The sequence below is a fragment of the Dromaius novaehollandiae genome, chromosome 24 (genome assembly GCF_036370855.1).
Source record: "Dromaius novaehollandiae isolate bDroNov1 chromosome 24, bDroNov1.hap1, whole genome shotgun sequence".
NCBI classification, from domain to species: Eukaryota; Metazoa; Chordata; class Aves; order Casuariiformes; family Dromaiidae; genus Dromaius; species Dromaius novaehollandiae.
In genome coordinates this window covers 4,453,130-4,471,506 of record NC_088121.1, presented here as the reverse complement: position 1 = coordinate 4,471,506, position 18,377 = coordinate 4,453,130, and the positions used below count along the sequence as shown (strand labels likewise).

The following is an 18,377-nucleotide window of genomic DNA, read 5'->3' as shown; positions in this document are numbered from 1 at the left end:
GGGGCAGGGGATAGAAACTCGAGGGTAGGGATGTTTGGAGGGAGCAGCTTTTATTTTCTTCCTAGCATTCCTCTTTGTGCCTTTATTGGTTTTCTTCATGCCTTCTCAAAAGGAAATCAATTCCAAAGTAACAGGACTTACCCTGGACACCCAGGAGCCTGGCCGTTGGCTGTGGCTCTCAGCTGTTCACTATGTGAGTCTGGCTGAGATCTTTTTTGGCTGTCTGGTTTGCTCTTCCTGTTCAGTTTCACAAGCGTCAGGCATCTGAGTCTCTCAACCAGCTTCTCCTTTTTAGTCTCAACTGTCTTAGTTTCTCCAGCCATGCGCTGTAGGTGATCTTTATCCTCTTTGTTATTTCATTCACTCGTTAAAATGTGGCCAGACCTTAAAGAAGATGATGTAGACCAGGTCCCTTGCCTGAGCAGAGAGATCAGGCTAAAAACATGTTAACAGCTATCACCAAAACCGAAAGTATCAATAGATTTCCCTTCTCTCTGTCCCCTTGGGTTAATTCCTGTCTGCTCATGTGTTTCCTCCTCCCTTCCCAGCACAGAGAACTGTCTGTGCTAATTTCTTAATGAATTAAAAACCCTGCCTAGGTTCTTCATTAGAACAAATGATACATCAGTAAAAGCAATACTTTGAACCGCATAAAACATGTCCAGCCAGATTTGGTGTTCCAGGGCTGAGCTGGGCATGGAGATCTTCTCTAAATTTTAGAGAGAAAAATGAACAAGTGTAACAGGTGACTCCCATTGCTCCAGCAGCACTGCAAGCAGGAGGAGGCTGGAGTTATGACAAACTATGAGAGTAAATGGGATTTCTTATTTGTGTCCTGTAAAAAGGTATTGGACACACACCCTGTGGATGCTGATGGGAATCAGGCATGCTGAGGACTCTCCTATGTCCACTGAAGAGTCTTTGTGGGGCTTAAATAAGCAATAACAAACAGCTCCAGGGAAGGAGGACTTCTCTCTGTCTTGGTGCCCAGCTCTTTAGCACTAGGCGGTTGGATGCAAGAGTCTCCACAATATCTCACTGTGGTTCTTCCCTCTTGTCTCGCAGAGTCCTGCGGCAACACCGTCTGCTCCTTTGGCAGCAAGTGCCTAGGTGGACAGTGCATATGCCCACGTTGCGAGAGGCAGCCCTTTGTCCAGGTGTGTGGGAGTGATGGCCTCACCTATGACAACCAGTGTGAACTACAGGTAGCCTCCTGCCAGCAGAAGAAGAACATTGAGGTCTCCAGGACAGGGCCCTGTGAGGACGGTAGGTTTTTGCTCTCCCTCTGGCTGTGCAGATATGACGGGTAGGGGAACCGGGGAGACAAGTCTGAGATTTGCACACAGTGGGGCTCTTCTCTCTGCTTTGCTGTGCCCAACCATGATGTAAGGCCCACTATTTGGAGCTGTCGTCACAATGTCCCAGGCACAGCTCCCTGAGCATCCCTAACACAACAGGTCCCCCTCTAACAGCTCGCTCCTTCCCTCATGGCTGGCTTTCTGTCCTCTGTCACCTCCAGCACCCATCTGCCTCTCTCCCTCCCTCTCTCCTTTCTTTGTCTTTCTTTATCCAGCCATTATGAAAGATGATAATCTGCTGGGCAAGAAGATTTGTCACTGCTTTAATTTCACACCTCACAGGACCTAGGCTGGAAGAGATGGAGCAGTCACTGTGGCACAGTGCCTGGCTGCCTCTTCACTTACCTCTGCCCCTGGGACTGCTCTAGGGCCTGGTCTGCAGCCACTGTTAACCCAGTACTGAGGGCCAGGGGAAGATAGTGGTGTTGGCTGTATCTTTGCTTGGCCATGCTTGTAGGGAAGGATGCTTGTTTCATACCCTGTCGGCACTGCCCTGGGACAGGAAGCAGAGCAGGGGGCTGAGAGCTGTTGAAAAGAGCCGTGTTGACGGTGAGACTTGCCTAAACTCTGTTAAAGATGCCCATTTTCTTTTCCCTGATGCTGCTTGTCACAAGGTTTGGACCACAGAGGGGACATGTATTCCTTGACTATCCCCGCTCAGTTCCATGAAGAGAAAAAACACCACTGTAATAACTCTTCCTCAGGAAGAGAGATGAGGCCAGCAGGGCCTGGGCAGCTCAGGAAAATGCATCATAGGCTTGCACTTTGAGTTCTTTCTAAAGACAAGTAGGTTGGTGCTAGGGTAGGTGACCTTTTCAAAGCATTCAGTGTAGCTGCATCCACCATTGCTAGCTGTGAACCCATCCTCTTCAATAGCATCTTTTAACCATCTCATCTCAGGACACTTTGGAGTAAAGTGTCTTAGCACCCATCTGGAATGAGGCTGTGGCTTCCCAGACTTGTTTTACCCGTGGTTGGAGAGACACTTGTAAACTACTGTGTCTTCCCAGTATCCTCTGTAGTGGGAAAGCTGTGCGTTACCACTGGCTGAAGCTGAGTGCAGGAAGAGCACAAACCTTGCCAATATGATGTACTGACCTGGTGAGGTGAGATTCTCTGGCTCGTTGCACATGTAGTCTAGCTGGACAGGACTTTAGTGCTATGGCTGCACTAGGGAGAGAGGAAGACATAACATGGTGTTTGATCACAGCCCTCCTCGAGGAATTTCAGGTTGATGTCCTTCTAGGAAAAGCTCTTATGTAATGCTTTGTGTAATGCCAACTCCCAACCTTTGATCACTCAGTAAAAAGGGGCAGGTTCTCCCTCTCTCTCTGTCTGTCCCTCTTTTTTTTTTTTTTGTTTTTGTTTTTTTTAAGAAGCCTTTGAAATCAGCAACATTTCTTTCTTGCTGCCAGGACACTAAGCACCTTATGGAGAAGCAGCCAGGCTAGGAATGGAGTTTAAATATTGTCTGTCTGCTAAACCAGGAATATTTGCCCAACTGAACTTTAAGCTAAACCCAAACCTCATCCTTTCCTCTGCTCTGCTCTCCATGAGCAGTGGAATTCCATCTGCCTGCTGTGCTGTGTGTTTGAGAAGGCGGAAGTTAGGGAAGAGGATGGATTAAAGCATGAAGCTAAGCCATCCTTAAAGCATGTGGCAGCCCTTCCTCCTGTGCACGGCTGTTGGCCATGTCTATTCTTGAGGTAGCCCGCATCGTGCTGGTAGCCACTGAATCACTGCTTTTTCTTCTGCAGTGATGCTGCAGAGAGAAAGACTTCCTAAAGCATCTCAATGCCATTTTCATCATTTAGGCTTATTGCATCCTCATAGCAGTGGTGGAACAGTCTGCTTTCTCTGAGGCAGAGGGATCTTCTCAGAGGTCCAGTCATAAGCATCCTAATATACACGGGCCCGTGTTTCTGGGCTTGCCTTTGCTGAAGACTCCAAGTCCAGCTGTGACTTGGATAGGCCTATGCAGCTGTGGGCTGCTTCTCCCTTCCAGGACATGACCTCAGGTTAGGCAGAGGACTCTGGCCCCATCCCCTGTACTTTCATCCAACTCTGCCTAGGAGGATGTGAGCCCTTGCTCACCATGTTCTTCCTTTGCTCCAGAGTGTGGTTCAGGGGGCTCTGGCTCTGGTGATGGCAGCGAGTGTGAGCAGGACCGCTGCCGGCAGTACGGGGGTTGGTGGGATGAGGACGCAGAGGATGACCGCTGTGTATGTGACTTCAGCTGCCTGGCCGTGCCACGCAACCCGGTAAGTACCCTCGGCGCTACTAGGCTGCCTACCAACAGTCCTTGCTGCCCTCCCTCTCCTCACCCTGGTGGCCTTTGCACTCGCTTCCTGGGGCAGGAGAGGTCACCCCGTGGTTAGGGAACCTCCATTCCTGTGCCAGGGACGGCCTTGGGCAACTTCCCTCCCTGTCCTGGCAGGTGTGTGGCTCTGATGGTGTGACCTACACCAATGAATGTGAGCTGAAGAAGACACGGTGTGAAAAACACCAGGATCTCTATGTCACTAGCCAAGGAGCTTGCCGCGGTGAGTCCCCCCTGAGGTAGCCAACCCTGCAGGCTGAAAAGCTCTGTGCACCAACCAGCCCAGTCTCCTGCAATAACACATGCTCTTCCACTGGGGCTAAATGAAGAAATGCTCTCCAAGGGCACAGCAGTGTCCATGTTGGCCTGTTGGTCCCAGCTGCAGGCTGAAGTTCCTGTTTCATGCCCTGTGCTATCTATGGCCAGGGGTAGGAACCTCACTTCATCATCAGTGCCCCAGCATATCTGCAGGGACCATGTGGTTTTGCAGGAAAGGTGCTGTCTGCTTGGTCCATACATTGGCAATACTGCCCTGAGACATTCTGCCTGCCAAATGTAACCTGTGCCTCTGCTTTCATCTACAGCCCTTGCCACAACCTCACCACCTCTCCCAGTTGTGCACTGTAGCCAGACCATCTATGGATGCTGTCCAGACAACATGACTTTGGCGCTCGGAGTGGGGTCAGCTGGGTGTCCGAGTAAGTGAATATTGTGTTCGCAGTCTGGGGCCATAGGGCACTTCAAAGGCAGGTGGATGTCAGGAGAGATCAGGTCAAAGGAGGACTAGGGGTTCTATCCTAAAGGAGATGGAGGAAGGTGGACCCTCTCCATTCTTCAGCAAGACTGGTGACCTCCCAGTCTGAGGAAGCCTTCAGTTTTTCCCCTAGCTGTGCTCCAGAATCACAGTATGCATACATGAAGATGTGCACACACACCACCTTCTGTATCCACCAGTGATGCTCCTCTGCTTTCTACCAGTGATGTTCCTCTCCTTTCTAAAGCCCTGAGTCCATTTCCTGCTCTAAGTCACTCTGAAATGCAGGAACATAAGATGATTGCTCAGAACTTGTCTGGTGCTGAGTCCATACTGGATGTCCCAGAAGGTGCCCCAAAAACCAGACTGTACCCTCTGTGCCTCCACCCCATCCCTAGAAAGGTAGGGCTCTTCACAGGTCCGAGTGACAAAAATATTGCTTGTGTCCTTGCACCACAGGCTGAGTTGTGACAGAGCTTTTGGATTCACCTAGGGACCCTGTCCAGGCCACCCCAGGTCTAGTGGCCAGTGCCACTGTGCAGGAATCTGAACTAGCAAATGTTTCATTAATATTTATTAAATAAGTATTAGAGTCAGCACTTTAGCAGAAGGCACATCTTGGAGGGCATTAGAACTATTAACAGCTGAGGCTTTGACTGCCTGTTAGGAAAACATTACCCCATGGAGTGAGGATTTAGGCCACACTTGGTTCCAGCTAATGCCTGCTTGATGAGAATGTAGTGATGTTATAATGTGTCTTACAATTTAAAAAGCAGCAGTGTTCGGACAATGCCCAGAGCTCTCCTGGCTGGGAGCACATGGGATGGTCTGCAGGCCCAAGGATGGGTGCTGGAAGAGCAGACGCATGCCATCATCTGTGCTGGTGGGCTGCAGCATCCTGCGATGGCCAGTCACACCAGCCTTCACCACTGCTTTGTCTCCCTTTCTGGAGCCAAGAAGGGCCAGCAGAGAAGGGAGTAGCAGGTTGAAATGGCACTAGCAAGGAGACAAAGAGCTTTTAACTTTCAGCTTTGCCCTGCCAGTGGTGGTTCATACCAGTGTTCTGTATGTCTCTGAACTCTCTGTCCCCTGCTCTCCAGTCCAGAGACATCTTCCCAAATGACTCCCTCACTATAGGATCCAGTATGCCACCAGTGTCTGTCCCACCTGTGCTGCTGTGTTGGCAGCAAACATAGGAGGTAGTTATCACTTTCCCAGCAGAGCCAAGCCCCTGGTGCAAATTTAGCCATTGTTGCCTACTTTGGACATGCCATTTCCATGCCACTAGCAGTCTGAGGATGTGTACATGCAAACTTTGCTTGCTGCTCCAGTGGTCTCCCTTTCACTCCAGCTCTGTCCCACCTCTCCTTGCTGCTGCTGTCTATGGATAAAGGGAGAGTCTCTCTGTCTCTGGATCATTTCCTTCCATCACGTTCCCAGTTAACAAATCAGCAATAAATTTCTAATAGCTCCCCCTCTCTAATGGTAATGAGAGGAGTTCCAGATGCTGGCAAAGCTAATGGGCAAATCCTTGAGGGTTTAGTCCTCCCTTGTAGCTGGAGCAGATGAGAGGTGTTGAGAGCAGTTGGCTGATACTCCCCTTCTGCCTGATGAAGAGATTCCTGCTCTAGCCAAGCAAGTCCAGTGGCGCAGTGATCCTGCTCTCTGACGCAGCCCACAGTGCATTTCCTCATTTATGGCCAGGGTTCAGTCTCACGCACTCTCTATCTGGCTTGCAGGCACCTGCCAGTGTAACCCCTATGGCTCCTACGGGGGGGCCTGTGACCCCACCATGGGGCAGTGCTCCTGCAAGCCGGGCGTGGGGGGCCTGAAGTGCGACCGCTGCGAGCCTGGCTTCTGGAACTTCCGCGGCATCGTCACCGACAGCAAGAGTGGCTGCACGCGTGAGTGCGGGCAGGGGCTGGGGGCTGGCATCCCTCTGGCCTGCGTAACTCCCAGGTGACACGTCTCCCTGGTCTCCGTGGGGCTCAGGTCACTGCAGGACTACTGTGGTATTTAAAAAAAATGAACCCTAAGGTCAGTCCTGCTGTAAGTGACCTTGGTGTCCCCCCTTGGTTCCTGCAGGTGGCAGGGCAAGCGGGTGCAAAGGAATGGGTTGGAAGTGGAAGGAACAAGGCAGCGTTTTGCCTCTTAATGCTGATCTCACCAGGAATAGCCTTATACAAACAAGGAAGTAAAACAGAAGAAAAGCCCAGTTCATTTCAAGCTCCATTGGAGACCTAAACAAGAAAATCAACAAGTGCCAAATAGGAAGAGAGGCCAGAGCAGCCAGGAGAAAGATGAGTTACTGGGAGGGGACTGCAAACAACAGAGTATGATTCTGCCCATCTTTCACTGAAATTACAGATAGCTCTCTGCCAAGCGATGGATATGTCTCAGGCTCCCACGTGGCTTAAGCCCCCTGGCAAAGGGACTGAATCCAAGTGCCCTGATCAAAGATAGCAAGCTCCAGCTGGAGACACAATTATGCAGTTAAAGGATAGGAAGAATGTTTTCTGCTTCAGAGAGGACAGGGAGGCAAAACTCATGGGTTCCTTTCCTGGCTCTGAGAGGGAGTGCTTATCTAAACACTTGCACATCAGGATTCAGTAGATGGAGATCAGTGCCAGAAAGCTTAAACTAGAAATAGGATGTCAGTTTTGTAACAGCAGAGGCATCACACTGCTGAAATGGCTTCCCAAGTCTGTACTTAATTCTCTCTTGTGTGCAGTCTTTAAATCAGAATAGGGTCTAGGTCTAAATGCAGAATCACAAGTGTCAGTAAGTAAAATCATCTGACTTCAGGCCAGACAGACACCTATGGCCAGTATCCCTTCTACCATCCAGCTCCTTTATCTTATGCCAGAGAGCAGGGGGACGGTCTTCTGGTATAGGTGAATGTTACTACTAGAGCTGCATAAATCCTTAATGTTGATGGGAATGAGGGTCTGTGGATCTGACATGGGATCACAAGCTGTAGGACCGTGGTTAGAGTGTAGCAGGAGGAAGCAGGGTTCCTGCAGCTGTTTTGGGATTAGTAAGTACAGAGTGGTAGTCCTCCTCGCTCTTCTCGTGACTCACTGGGGGATCTGAGTCTGTTGTTGTCTCCACACAAAGCCAGCAGCAAAACAGTCTCTTTTCTTACTCTTCTTGCCCAGCCTGTAATTGCGACCCAGTGGGTTCAGTGCGCGATGACTGTGAGCAGATGACTGGACTATGCTCTTGCAAGACTGGTATCACTGGCATGAAGTGCAACCAGTGCCCCAACGGCAGCAAGCTGGGCATGACTGGCTGTGAGAAAGGTGAGGGAGCCATGTGCCGGAGGGATTGTGTGGGACACTGGGAAATGAGTGCCTGGGTACCGCTGGGGGGCAACACGCAGGCCCACAAGAGAAATGCTTCCCTCTTATCCTGCCTGCTTGTGCTTCAGGGGAAAAAGGTCCTGACCTGCATTCCTAGCTGTATTCCTGGTGTCTGTGTACTCACACAGAGCACTAGGGGCTGCTCCTCTGTTTGGTGAAAGTCTGGCACATCCACCAGTCTGAGCTGCTCTGCAGGGTCTTTTGGAAAGCTAAACCCCTGCTGGGAGGAGATAGGCTGTTTTTTATCATTGGTGTCTGCTGTGTTATCTCTTCCCCTTCTCTCCTTATCCCAGACCCATCAGCCCCAAAATCGTGCGAGGAAATGAGCTGTGAGTTTGGGGCCTCGTGCGTAGAAGTCAATGGCTTTGCCCACTGCGAGTGCCCATCCCCACTCTGCTTGGAGGCCAACATGACCAAGGTTTGCAGGGGAGGCTGCTGTGGGGGGCTGAGCTGCGACTGCGGGAATACGAGGCTAGCTCAGTTGTGTCAGGCTGGTGCAGGCAGCACAAGAGATTGATGTTTCTTCCTTCCTGCAAAAAGCAGGCAGGCAAGTAGGGCCACTGTCTTTGATGCATGGGGAAGGGTGATGTGTGGGTTGTGGATGTCTCCCAGCAGTGCAGGGGCTCTCTCAATGCCTCATTTAGCACCTCTAAGCTGCTCTGCTCCTGGGCTTCTGCAGTCTACCCTCAGATCTCTCTCTGCAGCCTGCATTCTGCTTGCCTCAGAAAGACCCCTGCAAAGCCTCTGCCTCTGCCCCTGCCCCAGCGTTTAGAGAGAGGTTTATTTTGTCCAGGGCTTGGAGGAGGGCAGAGGTGTAACACACACCTTTCTCCATTTTCCCCTCTGCCCTCCCAGGTGTGTGGCTCTGATGGTGTCACTTACGGGGACCAGTGCCAGCTGAAGACTATTGCGTGCCGGCAGGGACAGGTCATCACAGTGAAGCATGTGGGGCAGTGCCATGGTGAGTGTCGCCTGCTCTCACTGTTGAGTGAGAGTGCCAGCTCTCCTGGCCTGACACTGGACACCGAGTCTGGCTGCCTCCCTCTGCAGTTCCGCATTATGCCATGACCCTTCATGGCACAGCTAATGCGCTGCCCAGGGCAGATGCTTGAGGGTTTGCAACACGCTTGCCAGTGTTACGGCCATTTTTTTCCAGCCTGCCCTCCTTAACTACCCTGTCTTGCTGCTCCTTTCAGAGACCATCACTCATGCAAGCCACACCACACCGCCCAGACCACTGCCCACATTACCCCTGGACAAGTTAATTCTTCCTCCCCCGCTCCAGCTTACTACCCGGGCTCCTGAGCCCACTGAGGCAGCTACCAGCTCCCTGCTGTTGGAAGCCAAGGCTACTGTAAGAGGTCACCCCACGACAAGACGAGTGACTACTGCCAGACCAGCCACTACACCATGGATGACCCATGGTGTGCATAAGACCACCATCCGCCCCCTCTCTACTGCTCCAGTGGTCCTGGCCACCACCCAGCCTGCCTATGTTGAATCAGGCAGTGCAGAAGGCAGTGGAGACCAAGAGATGGGCATCAGCGGAGACCAGGAATCTAGTGGGGCAGGTTCTGCTGGTGAGTGTGCCCTGCTCAGACTTGGTAGGCCTATTGAGAGACATGGCATGGGTTAGCCCACAGGTAGACATGGAGCTCTTTCTCAGCCCAGTTCCCAACAGGGGGATGAGGTCCTGCCTCCTGCTGGTAAATGTTCTTCTTAATGCCTGCAGGGGAAGAAGAGGTGGAAGAAAGCCAGGTAACTTCCACCCCAGCCATCGAGAGGGCAACATGTTACAACACCCCGCTTGGATGCTGCTCTGATGGCAAGACTGCGGCTGCTGATACAGAAGGGAGCAACTGTCCTGGTGAGTTTGTCCTTGGGGCTGGGCTCTGGGCTCCGTTTCGGTGGTCAGGAGTAAGGCTGAATTCTTGCAGGGCACAGTAGAGTGAAAGATGCTGCTGAGAGTTGCCCAGCAGGGAAACAGGTGCTCTCACCCAGTTGGCAGTGAGCCCCGTTCCCGTGTCCAGCCTGGGAGCTGGGGTGTCAGTGCAGGGGGTTTCACGTGGATATGCAGAAGCCATGGTAGCTGGGAGAGGTTGTGCTAACTTGCCCCAGCCCCCCAAAAGCCAGCCACAGTGTTTGGGCAGGTGCTGCTGTTCACATGAGGAGCTGGATCACTCTGCAGTTTCCTTTGCCTGGGTGACCACTTTCTACCTTAGCTGTTACAGCCTTGAAACTTTGAACAGTTTTTTACCTAGGCTTATGCAGAGCTCAGGGCTGGTGCTGGGGGAAAAGAGGGAATTGCTTGGATTCCCATTTTCATCTGTTACAGTGGCTGTAGAGTGAGCTGGGCTTACCAGGACCAGCTTAGTGCCAGGGTAGGTGGTGAGAGGGGCTGTAGCCCCACTGTTCCTGTTGAATTCCTAGGGGTTTTAAGCTCTTTTAACTTATGCCGTGGACCCAAGGAATGTGCACTGCTCTCCTGATTTGGATGGCATCTGTCTTTTCCACTCACATTTCGTTTCGCACTGTGTTGAGGAGTTGCAGAGCCACCTGTGCTCAGTGCAGAATAATGGGTGCCCCATGCACGCATCCTTCTTAGCCTCAAAATTGTTGCCTTGGTGCCACCTCCGAGGTGTCTCCGAGGTGTCTCCTCGCTGCTCACTGAGGTCCTTCTAACTGTCCCTATTCCCTGGGGTTTCCAGCAGAACATCCCTTTTCCTCTGATTCCCCTTTTAACCCACCAAAGGATACCTGCTATGAACCTCCCATACAGTTACCCACAGGAAGGCTCTTTCTGTAGCTGCCTCTGCACTCCCGTAGCTTCCCTGGAAGGGAACCACGCCTTGGGTTCCTGTTGAAGTTTCGGTCTGGTTTTACAAGGCTGGCCACTGCCTGTCAGCAGGGTCTGCGCTTCCCTCTGTCAGGATAGGTCTTCTCCTTTCCCAGCATCCACCTTTTTGTCCTCCACTACCCTGCGTTTGTGTGCATATATCTGATCCTGCCGTATTGACTATGTGCTGCTCTGGCTAACGTCTTTCTCTTGTTACTCAGCCGGTGCAGGGGGGCTGCTCTCCGGGCCGGAGCTCAGAGGAAACCGTATGGTAAAAGCTGCCATCTCCAGCCTGGTCTTTGCCATCTGCTCCAGCTCCCTCAGATACTAATCCTCCATGGCACTCTCCCAGACCCATACAGACTAACCCCAACACTGGCACTACCCACACACTACCATCACCCTTTCCCCCAGGGACTTGAACGCTCCTTGCGGCTGTCAGCCACATACCTGCCAACTCCCCACAAGCCAAATAAAGGGGTTTGTCTTGTTTACCCTCTTTCCTGTAGCTACCAAAGTCTTCCAAGGAGTCCTCATCTTGGAGGAGGTGGAAGGCCAGGAGCTGTTCTACACACCTGAGATGGCTGACCCCAAGTCCGAGCTCTTCGGGGAGACGGCCAGGAGCATTGAGAGTGCGGTGAGTCCTTTGCATTTGATCTGGAGTCTGGCTAGGGCATTTCTGACCTTAGCTAAAGAAAGGAGAACCCTGCTCTCCTCTATATGCACTGCTAAAACCCAGATGTGCATCTCCAGAAATGCAGTCCTCTGCTTCTCCAGTAAGCAGGCATTCTCTGAGCTGCTACTAATAAGCAGGCTTGTCAATACAAGTGATTGTGCTCCCATGCGGAGCGAGCCTGTGGCACACTAACCTATTTGCGTCTGCTCAGCCTCAGAGGTGCCAGCGCTCTGTAGGATATCAGTCTGCCTGCTGCGCACTGCTGCAGCCACCCTGCTAAAGCAGGGACCACGTGCTGTCTACTTTCTGAACAATGCTCCCTGGGTGCGTGTTACAGTACCCTGTGCCAGTATCACCCTCTGTAATTACAGAGGCTCTATTTTCCTGAGCATGGAAACCACTTTGGGTCTTCTACTTTGGCTTTGCATACCTGGTGACTTCTAGGAAGACCATAGTCTGTCATTGTTACCTGTCAAATGAGAGCAGAGACACCTATTTGCAAAATGCTATGAGTGCCTTGCAGGAGAGTTGCTCCATGCTGGGGTTTTTTTGAGATGGGCTACTACAAAAACTAGGAGTGAATGTGGCTTATCGCCAGGGCCAGCACTTTCAGAGAGTGGGAACTTAGGAGCATAAGGACGTGATGGCCCAGTTCTGGCTAACAGGTGCCCTCTATGAGTTTGTCTGATCTCTTTTGAACCTAAGTGTATTTTTAGCCTCTATCACATCCTGTGTTGGTGAGTTCCATCCTGCATTGTCTACTGGCTGAAAAACTGTTCCTTTCTTTTTGATTGATCTTGGTGATGGGGCTGTTTAGATAAGAGGTTTTACCTTAATGCCCTGGATTTCCTTGAGCATCCTTATCTCTGGGAAAAGCCCTTAAACAAAAATCTGTCCCAAGTTCCTTTGTCCCTCCAGTTCAGCCACACAGCTTGGAAAGCTGCTTGTGTAAATCCAGTCTTCCACCTTTAAAGAGATGCACGCCTTCCCTCTCCCCCACCTCACATTGCTAGCTCTGGGAGGAGATGGGCTTTGCGTAGCAATGTGTGCATGTGGGTATGCTGAGGAAGCACTGGGCAAGACAGCAATGTTGTACTGTAGCCTGCAGTGTAGCACAGCAAATAGAAAGCATCTTTGCAAGGGGTTTAATGTATTTAGAACTGGTTCCAAGCTGCACTTAAAAGTTGGCAAGCCCTCAATACATTCATATAAGCAGATGTGTGTCTGGCATATGGACCATATGGTTTGTGCAGTTCTGTATTATAATAGCAATATTTCCCAGTACAGTAGTGACTTCCATCTGAGGATCCAAACACACACAGAAAGCTTCATTCACTGGTTCATCCGTTTTTCCCTCTGAGAAGGCAGGAGGCTTTGCTTATTCCTGTTTTCCGAGGGTTGGGGGAAATGAAGGCATGGCGCAGGCAATGTGTCCTAGAAGATGTCTGTGGCTGGACTGAAAGTTCCTGCCACAGCTCTGTGCTGCAGAAACCTGTTGTTCCTGTGCAACCCCTATATACAAATGCCATTGTATTTGATGTGGTCTTTTACCCTCATGAGATCATTATGCCTAAATGTATGGGGGGGGCATTATTTATTTATTTACTATTTTCTGTCTTTGCCCTGGAGCTGAGGGAAGGAAGTTGTGGCCTCTAGTTGTGGTGGATGCCAGTCCAACATGAGGCTGGACAGATAGCACATAGGGGTGTTAAAGCACTGGCTTGCTGAAAGTCTTGCACTGTCACCATCTCCTTTGTGTGACTTCAGGCAAATCCTGCAATACCTGAGGGCCAGGTTTTAAAAGGCGTTCAGGTATTTGAAGATGTACAACAGTGCCTGGTGGGATTTTCCAAGTGGGAAAACTTTCCAAGTGGATTTATGCAGATTTAGAAAAGATCAGTAAGACTTAGATGCCACGCAATTGAAAAACCTGATATGAACTACAAAGTGTCTCTGTTCTGGCTCTGTTCCCTAGCTCACCTTCCGCACACTACCTCTGGATCATCTTCCTACCTTTTATTTCAGGGTATAGAGGACAGGGACTATCTGAAACTACATCTGTCCATCACCCTGCACAAAGAGCCCTGTTCTCTGCAAATGTCAGTGGGATAATTTACAGAGGTTTGGATGCAGGCTTCAGTGAGGTGAAATCAAGGAGATCCACTGAGACCCAAGGTCTTTAACCTAAATCCATGCCCCAGGATCTCCTTGTTGATCAGTTTGTTTACCTTTCCTCTTTTACCTCTAACCAATTAGCTGGATGAGCTTTTCCGAAATTCTGACGTTAAGAAGGATTTCAGGAGCATCCGTGTCCGAGACCTGGGGCAGAGCAGCGCTGTTCGTGTCATTGTGGAGTCCCACTTTGACCCAGGTAAGACCCTCCCATGTCCCTGTCTGTGTCAATTCACCCTGCCATCACCATTTGCCTGAGGAGGGAGCAGGTACTCTTAGTGGTGCTGACAGTATGAGGAACAAGCATGAGGCAAGGAGCATGAAAGAACCTTATTAAAAACTGCTAGGGATGTGTCTTTTGTTCAGCAAAAGCAGCAGATGCTGTGAGAAAAGCTGGGAGGAGGTGCACCTTAAACTGGTGCCTGGAAGGCTGGAAATTTTTTTCTAGGGAAAGGAGTGATTCAGATGCATCATGAGGAGGTCATGAAAGGAAAGCTGCTAGGTGGGATTGCATCTTCACACTTACCTTTTCTCTTTCTTCTCCTGGCTATGAGCAGCCACTTCCTACACGGCAGCTGACGTCCAGGAGGCCCTGCTAAAGCAGATCAAAGCTTCCAAGAAGCAGACCATCCTGGTGAAAAAGCCCCAGCAGGAGCATGTCAAATTCATGGATTTTGGTGAGCCCTCCTGTCTGTTTGTGGTCACTTCCCTTCTCTTGGCTTAGGCTTTCAAAGGGACAGGCTGGCTCTTCCTGTCTCACCAGGGCTTTTAATCTTCAGCAGTAACCAGTCAAGTGCTTCTCAGTGCACAGTGCCTTGCAGAGCCAGGGCCCAGAGGATGTTTCATGTCCCCAGACCTGTTCTCCGCTCAGGAAGGCTGTAATGGAGAGTAGTACTGCCCCACTCTTCCACAGCAGCACATGGAAAGAGACAGTGCTGCCCAGTAGTGACATGACAGCACCCACAGCAATGTAAAATGGCCTTTCCTGGCTCTGTTCCCATGGTAGCGGAGTGTGGTGACCAGTCCAGCCACTGGGATCTCCTGGTGATAAACCTCAACAAGGAAGAGAGGAGCATGACCATGCCTGTACATGGCATGCAGCTCCAACTGGGAGCATGCTAACCCCCACACCAGGGTGGAAGGACAGTAGCACTAAGATACTACAGGTGGCTGCTGGAGACATAAGCCTAGCCTTGTAGCGGGAGCCCTGGGGCACTGAGAGTGCGGAGGGAAGAGGGCTCTTTGGCCTCTGTGCATGCAGTAGCCTGAGATCACCATGCATCCAGGCCTCTCTGCTGCCATCTCACCCCAAAAGCCTGGGTTGTTTCCCTCGCTTCCAGTGAGGATTGCAAAGTACCAATCTCCACCTCCATTTTGCTGTGTTTCAGACTGGATCCCCAGGCTCTTCACCACCACCATGACCACAACCACGGCCACCACCATGGGACCCACCACAACACGGAGGTATACCACAGCTGCTGTTGCCACCACAGCCCATGTTCTGCAACCAGATGCTGTGGGCAGGCCCAGCATCAAGATGGCAGGACCTGTGAGCACCAAAAGACCCACCTCCACCCTCCTGGCCACCACCCGGCGGAAGCCCACACGCCAGCCCCCTGTCCCAAAGAAGCCATCGCGGCCTTGCGACTCTCACCCCTGCCTGCATGGTGGCACCTGTGAGGATGATGGGAAAGAGTTCATCTGCAGCTGCCCAGCGGGCAAAGGGGGAGCTGTCTGTGAGAAATGTACGTGGCCTCTGATTTACCACAGCAGTGATGCTGCTGGGCATCAGTAGTGGGAGCTTACAGCCATAGGATGGGGAGGGCAAAAAGTGAGGATTGCAAAGTCAGGGGAAATGTGTCTCTTTGAGCTAATAGTTTCAAATACAGGCTCCAGCCTAGGCAGCTGGGAGGATGCAATCGGGGAAGTGTCACTGGTATAGTCGCCTCTTTTCTTATGTGTTTTCTCTAAGCATCTGCTGCTAAGCAGAGCCAGCGATATAGGATTGGGCTTCACCCAGTGTGGCCCTTCCTGTGTCTGTCCATACTCCAGAAGATTGCACTGACTGCATGGAGATGGAGAGGCTTGGGGCCATCTGCAAACCCAACCCTGTAACTGATGCTGGCACTGATGCACACGCATCAGGTAGAAGGCGCTGCAGGGATCTATTTAACCTGCTTCCTTGCCTCTATCAGGAACAGGTTGTACATGCACAGTGTATTGTACTGCACCGCAGGGCTGTACGGTAAGAAGGTGCCACAAGCAATTTCTTCCTGGCCACACTTCTGACATGCCAGTGCTCTGAAGCATGGGGATCATGAGCTTCTACTTTTTTATCTCAGCTAGTGATATTGTGCTGCTCTGAGTCCCTAAAGCCAGTGAGTGCTGGTTAGAGTCTAACACAGAGATAGTAACTAACTGTGTTCTCAAACACAAGACTATGTGAGCTGGTAATTCAGGCAGTATTGCCCAATGCTCAGAGCTGCTTAGCAAACAGTTGCAGACTGGCTGCATGCTGAACCAGAGCTGCTGCTGTTTACTGTCAGCTCAGAGTGGCAATTTAGTGTCATGCTGGGGGCTCTGGGTGATTGTGAGTGCTTATTCCTAAAAAACCTTTGTCCCTAAAGCTATAAGCTCAAGTGTTCAAAGCTGCCCACTGGCTGCAGCAGTCCAGTCCTGTTAATTTTAATACAGATTGGCCTTCCAGATCCCTTTGAAAATCTCAGCTGCAATAAATAAAAGCATGGGATGATGAATGTAGATCTGCCATGTGGGATGGTGGGAGGAGAGAGAAAAATGGTCTAAGGATCAAGGAAGTTGAGTTACGAGGAACTGCATGTGCTGTTGAGCTCAGCTGAAAGTATGGGGATGTAACGCCTGTGTGTGGAAAGGACCAACAGGGAGGACTGCAACTGCCAAGTCCAGAGTACTTACCTGGGAGGAGCTGACTGTGACATGACTGAAGCTAAGTACTGGGGAAACAGTACCACTGAGATCTCTAAGGGCTGGGAGGAATCTTCTCGGGATGTCCCATGATGACAGGTGTTGGTTGCTACAAGTATGAGTGTCTGGGAGGCTGTGACAAGGGATAATTACAGAGGGGCGTGGGCCCGGGGAAGATAGAGTTTCTTTCTGCCATTTCAAGAGCTCTCTCTGCTTGCATAGGTAGGAAAGTGCTCACAGACTGATGTCAGGGCTTTTATCCTCTCTCTTTTCTCCTGTTCCTCCCTCTGCTTCATCCACTCTTTCTTTCTCTCCCACCCCTGGCTCTTGCAGCTATCAGGTACTTCATCCCCAGCTTTGGTGGCAAGTCCTACCTAGCCTTCAAGATGATGAAGGCGTACCACACCGTGCGCATTGCCATGGAGTTCAGGGCCGCAGAACAAAGTGGGCTGCTGCTCTACAACGGGCAGAACCGTGGCAAAGACTTCATCTCCCTGGCGCTGGTCGGTGGCTTTGTGGAGCTCAGGTGGGTGCTCTTCCCCTCAGCCCTGCGCTGTGCAGAAGGGGTGGAGCAGCCTAGCTGTCTTGCCAGAAGGGTCCTTTCAGGGCTTAAAACACTGGGAGGTGGGGAGGGGGGATGCTGGGCTCAGAGTCCATAGAAGGGTAAGAAACAGCAGGATCAAAGGGACAAGAATAGGAGCTGCTTTTCCAAAGTAATAGTAATGCTGAACTTGCTTCCTGTGGCACTTTTTTCCTTTTCTACAAAATTGGTTCACTTGCTTCAGCTTGAATTTTCAAAAACTTAAAGGTATGGGAGGTTGATTTTTCTGAGAGAGTGAGAGGCCTTTTTTTGATCCTGCATTTGTACTGGGAAAAGAAATGCAAGAGAAAAAAGAAAGCAAGCAAAGCCCCAGAAATCTGAGCTGAAACAATTGTTTCAGTTTCAAAAGCCAGAAGGCACAGATTGAAAATGAGGTGAGCTGGAGGGATGACTTCTGGACACCTCAAGCCTGCAAGCCCGTAGGAAGTCAGTCCTGTTCCCTTCCAGAAGGGAAGGCTGTGCACTCTGAGGGCAGCCTGCTCCAGAGACAGGGTAGGGTGGCTCCTGTGCGCTCGCAGCAGCCCCCACGCCAGGATGCACATGCCATTACCGTAAGGCGGCACTGACACAGGCCTCCCGTCCTCTGCTGCAGGTTTAACACTGGTTCCGGCACAGGCATCATCACCAGCAAAGTTCGCATCGAGCCTGGCAAGTGGCACCAGTTAGTGGTGAACCGGAACCGCCGCAATGGCATGTTGTCTGTCGACGGGGAGCCCCATGTCAATGGGGAGAGCCCAACGGGCACCGATGGGCTCAACCTCGACACAGACCTGTTCATCGGAGGTGCGCCAGAAGACCAAATGGCTGTGTGAGTAGTGGGTGCTGGACTGCTGCCCTGGGTGCCACAGCATCCTCCGCTGGCTGCGGACAAAGCATCCATGGTGGGTTGCAGCCCTCTCCCAGCTCAGCAGGCTCCAGGTGGTGGCTGTGAGTGCTCTTTGTGGAAATAAGGCCTCTCTGGGCCTGAGGTGCCTGTGACTCCCTGCTGGAGAGTATGGCCTGACCCAAATGGTTGGAAGGCCTCTGCCTTTTGCCTGCAGGTGTTTCCCCACCCACCTTGTCCTTTGTCCCCGCAGGGTGGCAGATCGTACCTCAGCTACGGCCGGCCTGAAGGGCTGTATCCGCCTCTTGGACGTGAACAACCAGATGTATGACCTGCGGGAGAAAGGCAGTGATGTGCTGTATGGCAGTGGAGTGGGCGAGTGTGGCAATGACCCCTGTCACCCCAACCCCTGCCACCATGGTGGCATCTGCCATGTCAAGGAGGCAGAGATGTTCCACTGCGAGTGTCTCTACACCTACACCGGTACGGGGAGGGGCTGCAGGCAGAGTGTTGCTGGGGCACCTGGTCCCAC

General features: G+C 51.5%; 1 protein-coding gene across 8 annotated transcripts in view; it reads left to right on the top strand.

The window, feature by feature from the left end:
- The window catches only part of AGRN (agrin), a 145,791-nt gene that overhangs the window by 109,997 nt on the left and 17,417 nt on the right, over window positions 1–18,377 (top strand). For all 8 annotated transcript variants that reach the window (XM_064525507.1, XM_064525509.1, XM_064525505.1 and 5 more), the window contains 17 exons: window positions 1,066–1,266; window positions 3,474–3,619; window positions 3,796–3,901; window positions 4,263–4,376; window positions 6,172–6,336; window positions 7,591–7,734; window positions 8,088–8,212; window positions 8,650–8,755; window positions 8,991–9,374; window positions 9,527–9,661; window positions 11,140–11,267; window positions 13,563–13,677; window positions 14,036–14,155; window positions 14,867–15,223; window positions 16,755–16,947; window positions 17,615–17,830; window positions 18,099–18,328. In XM_064525507.1, the coding sequence (XP_064381577.1) occupies window positions 1,066–1,266; window positions 3,474–3,619; window positions 3,796–3,901; window positions 4,263–4,376; window positions 6,172–6,336; window positions 7,591–7,734; window positions 8,088–8,212; window positions 8,650–8,755; window positions 8,991–9,374; window positions 9,527–9,661; window positions 11,140–11,267; window positions 13,563–13,677; window positions 14,036–14,155; window positions 14,867–15,223; window positions 16,755–16,947; window positions 17,615–17,830; window positions 18,099–18,328 (2,985 nt within the window). The remainder of the gene's footprint in view (window positions 1–1,065; window positions 1,267–3,473; window positions 3,620–3,795; window positions 3,902–4,262; window positions 4,377–6,171; window positions 6,337–7,590; window positions 7,735–8,087; window positions 8,213–8,649; window positions 8,756–8,990; window positions 9,375–9,526; window positions 9,662–11,139; window positions 11,268–13,562; window positions 13,678–14,035; window positions 14,156–14,866; window positions 15,224–16,754; window positions 16,948–17,614; window positions 17,831–18,098; window positions 18,329–18,377) is intronic.